Source organism: Strigops habroptila, chromosome 6 (genome assembly GCF_004027225.2).
Source record: "Strigops habroptila isolate Jane chromosome 6, bStrHab1.2.pri, whole genome shotgun sequence".
In the NCBI taxonomy this organism is placed as follows: domain Eukaryota; kingdom Metazoa; phylum Chordata; class Aves; order Psittaciformes; family Psittacidae; genus Strigops; species Strigops habroptila.
This window is the reverse complement of record NC_044282.2, coordinates 51,451,031-51,462,423: the sequence shown is the minus strand read 5'-3', so window position 1 is coordinate 51,462,423 and position 11,393 is coordinate 51,451,031. Positions and strand designations below refer to the sequence as shown.

At 38.5% G+C, this 11,393-nt stretch overlaps 1 protein-coding gene across 3 annotated transcripts; it reads left to right on the top strand.

Moving 5' to 3' along the window:
- The first annotated feature begins 653 nt into the window (after positions 1 to 653).
- RAD51AP2 (RAD51 associated protein 2) lies at positions 654 to 11,167 on the top strand. 3 transcript variants are annotated; one of them, XM_030490670.1, is made up of 4 exons: positions 654 to 805; positions 2,336 to 6,364; positions 7,690 to 7,791; positions 10,813 to 11,167. In XM_030490670.1, exons 2-4 carry the CDS (start codon positions 2,365 to 2,367, stop codon positions 10,932 to 10,934), a joined length of 4,224 nt encoding a protein of 1,407 aa, XP_030346530.1. In that variant the 5' UTR covers positions 654 to 805; positions 2,336 to 2,364; the 3' UTR covers positions 10,935 to 11,167. The 3 variants fall into 3 exon arrangements, with proteins under 3 accessions (XP_030346530.1, XP_030346531.1, XP_030346532.1); XM_030490671.1 differs by having other exon boundaries at positions 8,845 to 10,896; XM_030490672.1 differs by lacking the exon at positions 10,813 to 11,167 and adding an exon at positions 7,923 to 8,501.
- Positions 11,168 to 11,393: the final 226 nt, after the last annotated feature.

Below are 11,393 nucleotides of genomic sequence, written 5' to 3'. Positions count from 1 at the left end.
GAATAAAGTCCTTGGCTGAATCAACGCTTGTGACTGTGAAGGAAAAAAAAAAAAAAAGACCAGAAAAAAAAAAAGATTAAAAAAAAAAAAAAAAATCCTAGAATCATAGGATTGTTTGGGCTGGAAAGGACATTAAAGCTCATCTAGTTCCAACCTCCTGCCATGGGCAGGGACACCTTCCACTAGACCGGGTTGCTCCAAGCCCCGTCCAACCTGGCCTTGAACACTTCCAGGGATGGGGCAGCGACAGCTTCTCTGGGCAACCTGTGCCAGTGCCTCACCACCCTCGCAGTAAAGAATTTCTTCCTTATGTCTAACCTAAATCTATCCTCTTTCAGTTTGAAGCCATTTTCCTGTGTCCTACCCCTTGCTCTATGGCTACAGTCCCTGATGAAAAGTCCCTCTCTCGCATACTTGCAGGCACCCTTAGATTCTGGAATCAAGGGAAGCAATGTCTTTTCTGCTGTGTGTTCAACAGAAGAGGATGGAAGAGAAGGGCTGTGGACATGAGTGTTTGCACATGTGGGATCTCCTGCTTTTGGAGTTATGCAATTTGGAAAATAATAATAACTGTAGAAATAATTGGTGGCAGGTTGCTTGGCTCTAGTTGGTGACTCTCATTCCTCAGGCACCAATGAAGGGATTTTCCAACCACAGTGCAGTTTCTACAGCGTCTTGGCAGCCATCCGCCTCAGCTTGCAGCTTTTGGCACAAAAATCCCAGTAGGCTCGAGGAGAAGCTACCGGCCTCTTTCCTTTCTGGCGGAGGGACACATCGGCGCTGAGATGCCGCGGCGCTCTGTGAGGTGCTGCGGCCAGGCCGGGGCGGGGCGGGGCGGGGCGGGGCGGGGCGGTGGAGGGGTTCGTCCCGCCACCGGGGCTCTTCCCGCCGTGGGGCACCCGGGGCGGCGGGTTGGGCGGATGGCCCTGAGGTCGGTAGGAGGCGTGAACCTTGTTTAGGGTTTCCAAACGAAAGGGCCCCTCTCGGGGGCAGCGAGGTGCCGGGCGGGACGAGCCCTGGGAGGAGGCAGCCCCCAGAGAGGGCGGGCAGCTGGGCTGAAGGGGACCCCTGCGCCCCTGGGGGATGCAGCGAGGGGAGGTACCTCAGGGCGGGTCGGGGCTCTGAGAGAGAAGCCACTCCGCTGCGGGGAGGGAAAAAAAGTCCCTTTAAAAGAAAAGCTTACAAAAGGGTATACAAACCAGCAGGGAGAGATGGCTTCCCTCCTGGTAAAACTTACTTAATTCAAAGAGGAGGGAGCAGGGTTGCTGTCTGCCAGAGAGGGGAACCACCTCAGGGGCGGGACAGAATGGTCCTGTCATCTGCAGCAAGGGGGAGGGAGGCGAAAACCCCAGAAGCCTGGGGATTCATCACTCTGTGGACTTCACAACTATATCCCACAGTCGCAGGAGTGTTTCTTGCCAAAATGGATTTTCCCGTGCTCTTACAGAAGTAAATCTGTCAAATTAGGAATGCCACTTGTTTCGTTAATCATGCAGTCCTGGTTAACAAGTTAACTCTGTCAATTACATACTTCATGAAACGTTTTGAGCGCCTTCCTGTTGGCTCTCTGAGGTCAACTCTGCACGGTGACTGGGTTGTTCAGACATAGTGGTGAACCAGTCTGCTGCAAGTACAATAAATTCCCTCAGTTGATGAAATCTCATTTTGCTCAAATTATATTCCACACACTAGGTAGATCAGTTTTTAAATGGAACTGCTGAGTGCACTTGACTTAAAGAGACATGCACTTCAGCATCAGGAGCACCAGTACATTTAACAATCTAGATCTGTGCCTGAGACAGCACTGTTTCTTTGTATATGGGGATACAACCTGATACAGTGTTTTGTCATACCTGGGGTCTTCTGATAAACTTGCCTCCAGTTCCACATTACAAATTATCACACTGTGAAGACAAGACTGGCAATTTCTTTCAGCTTTTAACAAGGGTCCACTCCCCATATCCTGAAGAGTGCATCAGTGGGCATTATTTTCTTGATATTTGTTCACAGGGTTCATTTTTGGCAAAAATGCAGTGTGACAACTGCATGAGAAATGCAATAAATCTCTTTAACTTGTTAACACAGTGAAATTATCACCCCCTTTAATTTTGCATAACTCTGCAAATTTAGTAAATTACTACTATCTTAAACTCTAGATCTTGGTTTTAAATGTTCTTCAGTGATCCTGCTTTTTTCTCAGGCCTGGAATGTATACAGAACAAATATCTATGGGATAACGGGTAGATGATAGAATTACTGACTTTGTGTCCTGTACATTTGGAATTCATTACAAGATCATTTATGCCTAATACTTTCACATTTCTTTAATTTTCAGGACTGTATCAGCAAGTGTAGAACTTCCTTATGTTTGTGAGCATGGAAAATACATGTTCTGAAAGATTTTTTTCTGCATCATCAGATGAAACCGAATGCTACCTATCCCCAAAGAGAATTAAAATAGAAAGTAATCAAAAAAGCACAGAGAAAGAGGAGCAGCAAAAGCTAGAGCTAAGCACGCACTGCGTGAACAGATACCAGACATCACCACGTGAACATATATATTTATTGGAAAGACAAAACAACTGGGCATTACAAAAGCAAAGTTGTGACACAGCAAGAAAAACTTGTATGAGAGATTTTGTCCATTTTCAAATTTGTAATAATGAAATGTTGCCATGTAGCGTATCAGAAAATAAGCTGTCCAGTAAAAAATGGCGTCCTGAGAATGAAAACCAAAGTACTACAGAAGATGTCATTTCATTGAATGTGCATGGACAGCTTCTCAAAGCAGAGTTGCTCAGTGATGCCAACACTTGTAAAAATCTACAGGTACTAAATCCACCTCAAGTGCAGCGGAACACCAGTATAGGACAGAACAATAAAAGAAATGGTGAAAATGAACTCAAACAAAATTCTTCAGTTACATCCTTAAACAGAGACTCATTTCAGATGGAATTGTTAAATCATAAGTCTGTCTCAGATGAAAAGTGGAAACAATACCAGCTTCTGCAAATTCCATTTTTATGTGGTACCAGTTCCATGTTTTCACACATAAAACATCAGAAAAATAATTTTCTGAAAAAAGTATGTGCTATAGAAGATAAAAATTATTCCAGCAGCGATAATGAAACTACTGCAGAAAGAGATAGTAAAGAAAAAAATAGCTCATCATATACCATTCCAACAGTAAAGCCCTTTAAAAGTATGCAGCCACTGGAAATGCCCAATTTTCAACTTCCTAGCATTTTGAATAAAAAAAATAGTGAAATGACATCAACTCACTTGAAGGAGGCAGACTGGAAGAATTGTCAAGGCCAACCATCTTTGGTGCAGTCTAAACGGATACACAGTGTGCAAAAAATACCTGAGAGAGGGAAACAAGAACTGCAAAATGATAGAAGTGTAAAAGTTTCAACTGTTGGTTCTGAACTTAGAGAAAATAATTGCCCACCAATTAGCAAACAAGGGCACAGTCCTTTGGCAGAAGGAGGAAAAGTCTCTGTAACTTACTTCAGTGGCAACGGCACTGACATTGAATGTAATCAGATATTTGCTGAAATTGATTTCAAAGATCAAATGCTGGAGAATTCAGAAGGTGATGATGACCAGAAGTCAAAGATTCACCTTTACATTAGTGCTAGAAATGTTCAGAATGAGAAATGCGTCAGTGGTAATGATCTTTTGAAAAGAACGGGGAGGAAGAGCAGTAATGAGAATGAGGGAACATTTCATCATATACAGACAAGTATTCCAGTAATAACAGAAGTGTTAGAGAAAAGTAAGTTGGACATAAACTGTGGTGGGCATAATTCCAACACTGATGTTAGTTTGTATGAAGCAGAATCACGACTCTCTACGAAAGAAATACTTGATTTCAAAAGACACTTTACTAAAACCATCATATTTGAAAGGAATTGTCCTCACATTATTGCACAGAATTTTCCGGTTACAAAAGTGAATTGCAATATATTTAGGGGAAAGGAAATGTTCAAATCGAAGCTTTTGTTTCAAAACATGTTGTTTGGATGGGTCAGGACATGGCCTGAATCTCCATACAAAGATATGCCCATGTGTCAGGATTACAGTGTTATACATGAGTTTCGTTTTTATAAAACATTGAACGAGCAGTGGGATGCTCAAGAGTTAGTAAAAAGCAATATAGATAGGAACCACAATAATAAAATACACATTTGTTTGCTGGCTATTATTTCAAAACGTTTGAAGATTGAGCTGCTAAAGGCAACTCTTGCTTCCTTTCTCAATGGCAGAAATACTTCATTGGCAACTGAAGGAAAGTCTGTGCAAGTGAAGAAACACCCTTTATGTGAGAGAAAGCAAGATCAGTTAAACTCATGCACAGATAATACATTGAGGCAAACCACAGAATTTTATAAAAAAAATGAAACTTACCCAGGCTTTGTAAGTTCCAAATTTGTGGAAAGTGTTGGTTTTGCCTTTCACAATGAATGCCAGAGAAGACATTTTTCTACATCTTTAGGTGAACAAGAGTTCACCATCCTAAAACAAGGAACACTCTTTCATGACCAAAAAAGTGGATTATATAAGAGAAGACATGTCAGAAAGCACCACCTCTTACCCAGGGGGAGTGAAGGATTTAGCACCTATTTGAGGTCAGTCAGTCACAAAAATGGTATGAAAAAGCAAATTTTAGTTGCTAAATGCATAATCTTGTTGCAGGGTGCTTTTGATTGTTCTTCACTCGACAAGAGGTATTGCTGCAATATCACAAAAGTACAGTATCTGATAGGAGCAAATCTTAGATTTTGGAGTTGCTTTCCTGCCCACTCACAAGTGAAATTTGAAAAGGTAAATAGTAAATGTGCAAATCAGGAAATATCAGTAACTACAGTAAAGCAGGAGAAGAAACCAAGTGAAGTGTTTAATAGTTCTTTTCATGGGGAAATATTTAAAGCTTTCCCTTTTGCTCTATGTGAAGCTAAGAAACATGGAAAAACTGGGTATAGAACTGGCATAACATCTGCAAGTGAAGTCACAGATGAAGTCATGTACAGTATGAAAAAATACTTAGGTACTTCTGGTTATATAAATACTGATAGAAAAGAATGTGTTAAGTCAAAAGAGTTGCAAATAAGTTCTCATAATTTTCTTTCAAAAAAATCTTTCTCTATATTTGACATGTATGAAAAAATTCCCCTTACTACTGATTCTGAAGACTTTGACCAGATCCTAGTTGTAAACCATGACAATTCTGCCAAAAAAGGATTGTCTGAAGAAAATGCAGTCACCAGTTCAGAAGAGGTTCATAATTTGCCCACTAAATCAAATGATGTCTTAATTCTACCTGAGCAGCCAAAAACAGCTATGGAAAACTGTCATTCTCTCTTGTTACAAGATAACCAACCTGAATATTGCAGACAAATAGATACATATAGCACACATTTAACAAATAAAGAAGAAAAAGTGGAAAACCAAAATACTTACTTAAATTTTGAAAATTTGTTTCCTAGTTCCTCAAATGTTTATCAGTCTGTCACTTTGCCATTAGACAGCAGCTCTTTTGTCAATAAAGACAGAGTAGTAAGTGAAGATGGACTCTGTGGGAGTTCCTCAAGTTCAGACAAACAAAAACAAAGTGAAAAAAATCCTGCTGCTATTCAATATCCAACCACAGGAAGTCCTGCCATGGCAGATACACACTTGCCATTACAGGCTAAAGAAATGATGCAGTTTTCTTTGCAAGGGCATACACAGACAAAGGAAACAGCCAGTTCGGAGCTAGCAACTTTGGAACAACATCTTGAATATGTAAAAGAACAGGAGAAGATAAACGATGAACAAATGCATGTAACTAATGAAAGTCAATGTGAGACTGTAATGAATAACTTGATTATTTCATATTCAGCAGATGAAGCTAAAACATTCATTGCTGCAGAAGAGAAATTAAAAATGCATTTATCTGTAATGAACAATGGATGTCTTGAAGATGTAAAAGATCAGTATTTACGTTTAGAAAATAAAATCACATATGAATTTGAACTGAAGAGAAAATTTGATTTAGTGCTAGAAGAGCTACATATGTTTCATGAAATTAGCAAGGGAAATGAAAACAATTTATGTAGTTTGGAAACAAACTCACGCAACAATTATTGTGAATTAAATAGTTCTGAGGGGATAGATGAAAAAGTGACAAGTGTTTCTCAAAAGAAAAGGTGTATTTCTCCTACAATCTGTAGTGCTATAGAAAGGCAAAATGTAACTGACACTAATGAAAGTTCATTAAATAAAAAGATATCAAATGAAAATGAAGACCAAAAAATATCTGAGGAATGTTGTATTTCAATGCTGTCAAGTGAAGAATTGCTGCATTCACCTGCTGCAGAAGGTAAGCACATGGAACTATTGGTTATTATGCTAATAAGCAAATTTAAATTTTATGCAATATTTGATTTCCTGTAAAGGTGTGTTCCTCAAATAATTCCATGACAATAACTGAGTTTTCATTGAAATGCACAAGGTTGGTCAGACAAAATGTACTTGCCTATGAATAGCCAAATGCAAAAAGCCTGCGCTACTACTGCTGTCTGCACACTGTGCCATAGCAGTTGTAGCTCAGAATTCAGTCAGTCAGTTTCAGGCTTGCTCAAACCTGTCTTAATAAAAATTCTATTACAGATTATTTCTTTTGTCTTGGATTTCATCCTGATAAGCCCTAAAATCCCTAAAAGTCAAAGACTCAGTAAGATGCACCATTCACAGACAGAAGAGATTCCATTAACACCTGATACAATATTCACAAAGGAGACAACTGTTTCCTTACAACTGATGTCATCGAATCATAGAATCATAGAATAGTTTGGGTTGGAAGTGACCTTTGTAGTTCACCTAGCCCAACCCCCGGCTGCAGTGAGCAGAGACATGTTAAACTACATCAGGTTGCTCAAAGCCCTGTCCAACCTGACCTTGAACACTTACAAGAACCAGTTGAATGCCGTATCTTCTTTTACAGATGTCTCTTATATGATAAATAAATTATTCAAACACTTTTCCAACAGTGTGCATATTAGATTTTGTACCTGAAATTTAGTTTTGCAGAAGTGATGGGTTCTCACAGCTGCAAATAAAATCAATAAGAGATATATTTTGGTCATATTCTGATTAAAATATAGCCATCTCAGATTTGGCATCTGAAATCAATTTCTTAGGGAGTTGGCTCTAAATTTATTAGGTGAAGATTGCAGGGGTTTTATAAAGGTAATTAGTGTTTGTGAAACGATTGGAAAAGTGTCACAGAAAAGCCCTGGAGGGAGTTCTCTTCAGTAGAGTTTTCACAGTAGAATGTGCTGCGAGTTACACCTGAATGCCTTGCCCTAGAGAATGAAAACCTAACAGATACTGGATAAATTGCTCTCTAAGTGGTCACTTTTCTGCCAAAGTGTGGAATAAAGATCCAAGTGGAGAAAATGACGTCATCAGAGGATGAAAAACTGCATCATTTCATCTATGCAGAGAACTTCCTGAGGTGCATGGATAGCTTTTGACAAGCCTCTCAGAATGAGACTTTCTAGCTTCATTAATATTTCTTGTAATGTGCACATACACATTTTACATCAACAAGAACCACAATTTGGTAACTAGATGAAACAAATGTAATTATTTGTTTATAGAAATTAGTTACAATCTTAAATGTATTTATGCTTCTGTTTTAAGGCTATTTTGATACAGCGTATAAAAAGCCATACACATGGGACCCCGCTTTTTTATCCTGCACGCTTCTTAAGGAACAAAACTGTAATTTACAGAAAGAGGGAGGTAAGAGTAATATTGTTCTTCTGTTTATACCGCAAATACCAGTGCTAATATACTTGTTTCTCAAACATTTGTATTTGTGTTTCCCCTTTATATCTTCCTCTCTTTAGCAATCGCATTTTGTTTAATCGTAGGTTGCTAGGAAGCTGTCTTATCTTTGGCTTGGGTCACAGAGCAAGTCATGCAGATGGGAGTTTTTGTCCTTTGGACAGAAGAAAAGAACTCTTAATAGTGTGGGGTTCCTTGTTTGTTTTGGAGCCATTTGGAACAAACCTCTTTGGGCCTCCTATCATTGTGATACAGTGAAGATACACTACCAGGAGAACGTGATTTGATATATCTTTCTTGGAAGATTTGCACTTTTGGACGTACTGTGGAAGGAAATTCAGAAGGATACTGCCAATTGCTTATTAGCATTTCAGAAAGCATGATTTTGCCTTTTTTTCCCCCAACACTTGAAAACACTTATTAAAACAAGGCTATTGGTTTACTTTGCAATGAAATACTAAAACATTGTAAGGAAAAGACTATAGATAATTTCTGTTTCACTAAGCCAAATCCTGATCTTCACCTCATGCAGCTCTTAAAACTGATGCACGATTTGCTGTTCTCAGAATTCAGAAAGTTGTTTCCTTCATTCAGGCCAGTCTGTGAAATGAGAAGACTGAAAATCCTGAACATTTTCATATGACCTCTGGTGGTGTTCTCACCTGTTTTTTATTGAAGATATGCCATCTTTTGATAATATACCAAATACAAATTGCTACAGAGAATTATGCTCTATGTTTTTCAGTTTATCACTATTTGTCACAGTTTATCACTGCTCTATAATATGTTCGGTTTTTGTTGGTGGTTTTCGTGTTTTGGGTTTTGTTTGTTTGGTTAGTTGGTTTTGTTTGTTTATGTGTTTGTTGGGTTTTTTTTTGGAGCAGGTGGATTCTACTTTCTGACTTTTGTAATAGGTGCTATTATTGCTTAGAGAAAATTCAAATTCCAGAATGCTGTATTGTGCATAACAGCACAAGATGATTGATAGTAACATCTTGTTCTTGGAAGTTTTGTTCAGATGGCGTCAAAGCTTGCAAGATGGAACATTGTAGCTCCTGCAGAAGATCAGAAGACGACTGAATCTGGATCGTCTTTCCTTTCTTCTTTTCCTGTTTTCAGCCATAGCACCAAGGGCAAAGAAAACCAGACATTTTCTCCATAGCAGTAACTATTCCCTTCACATTGCTTGCTAGTATTTTTTAAATTCCCATCTGAGCTTCTCCAGAAACCATTGGAAGGCAGGCTTAGAAATGACTGACTTCTTTGTATCCCATGATTGCTGAGAAATCATGCAGGATTCTAAGACAATGGCATATTTCTAAGGCATTCTATACCTTATTTCCAACGCTTTGTCAAAATCAACAGGTATCTAATATACTTCCAGTAGAAGAAGCTGAAAAAATATAACATTCCTCTCATCGGCATTCTCAGCTGATGACAAATAGGGAACTGTTGAGTATCTTCTTTCCTAGAAGGAGGTACATTGCTTCTGTGCTGTAATCTATGATTGGCAGAGATGGTTGCCACTGAGCGTTGCCTAAGAGATTATTCTGAAGCAAGGACTATAGCTGGTTTTGTCAGATGGAGTATTATATTTACTGTTCTGATAGGAGTTAATGTCTGAAGTTTTGCTGATGTGTGCCTGTCTCCCTCTATTTTTCAGTAGGATTCTGAGCCATCACATGTGCTCTTATATGATTAGGGTTGGTTATGTATCTTGGATATGAACACTGCTTCTGCTATGGAATCCAAGCCTGCTAATTTAGCCAATTTAGTTGCCAAAACTCCATGGCTTAATCCATCATATTATTCCCATTAGAAGATTAGGAGGTAGAGATTTTCTACTTGATGGTACCAATGAGTTCTTTGTTTTACATCCCACTGTTTGGTCACATGAAGTGACTGTTGCCTCAGAAACTGACTGAAAAGAGGAGATACCTAGGTGGGACAAGAGGATTTATACTTCAGCAGTTTTACGGTTCAGCATGACTGACTTGTGCTTTACTGGCTACATATAAACCCATAACACTTGACTGACTTTTAGTGCATGCAGTTCCTCTTCCAACTGACACTTATGAATCTTACAAAAGACATATCAGCACTACTATCTCATCATTGATTTAAGAATGGAGTTTTGGGGTTGTTTTTTATCCCATCATTTAAAATTCTTGTGAAAGGCTTAGGTAATTTTTTTTTTCCCTTTAGTAGGATTCCAGCTGAGTGCTTACGGCTCTGATGGGCTCACTATTTGATATCCTAGCTTATTGCTCAGTGCTTCATCATTTCGTAGAATAATGGAAAATAGAACTGGAAAAGATCTTGAGAAATTTGACACCTTCTTGTGTGATTGATTATTGCTTCTTCTGGACAACATATTGTCCTAATCCCTAGTTTACAAGGTCATGGTCTTCTATTCTTCCCCACTGAGTATATTATTTTATGCAAAACAGAACAGCTTCTAAAGGGTGACTGAATCATGCTGCAGGTTACTAGATGGTGTATACCTTACCTAATCGACTGCGGAACACAAAATCCACATCCTCCTGCCCCACTTTCTGTAAAATGAGTGGCTCAGGACAAGACATCATGATTATTATCACCAGTAGACTGATGCTCGGGCCTGTAATTTGGATTTGTACATCTAAATCCCTCAGACTAGTGGTAAGTGTTGCCACTGTCCCCTCTGTCCCAGAATAGTAATGTGCAGCATACTGTACGGTTTTGCCAGTCTGTTAGGAAAGTTACGTAATGTTAGGTCAGGGATCTTTCTAATCAAAAGGAATCTAATGTTAGCATTTCGATTTCAACCCAAAAGAGTAGTCAGACTCTCCACAGCTGAATCAAATGGAGATGGGATAGAATGTAGTAAAGGACTGAAAAGCCGCAATTAATGTTCATCTAATTTATGTAATTCTGTTGTATATAATATGGAATTCTGGGTTTACCTTCACTTTTTATTTCTCTTTTTTAATATAGGATACTTTCTGTCACGTGAAGTTATAAGAGTACAGCCTCTTAAAACATGCAAGGGCCCCATACGGATTGGGCTGTCAAGAAAAGCTAGGCCCAAACAGCAGCTTCATCCTTATCTGAAATGATACCGGATTCTTTTACCAGCCTTCAAATAGAATCACTCTGCTTGAAAACATCTGAAATGTTTTTATGTATGTTCAGTTTTTTGGTTGATAGTTTGATCTTTGTGGTTTATGGTATTTTTAGACATTAATGTTGCAGTATTTGCTAGTCATTTATTTAAGAATACTCCTGTGAATACTTGATAGCAAAGGGATTTATAATGAATGTTTACTAGTAGAAGTTTTAATGGAAATATGAGGCCCTTTTAAAGTTTATGTAATATTAATAAAATCTGACATGTATGTTTCATCTATTAAAATATGCAGTTGAAATTTTCTGTTGTACTCAGATGTTCTTAGAATCCTCTGTGAGTTTATATAGTTTTAAAAACTTAATTAGTATTTTTAAAGGGGTTTGTTACTAATGTTTAGAGAGGTGTAGGAGAGAATTTCAGGAAGGTAGGTTTAGATTACTAAATAGGA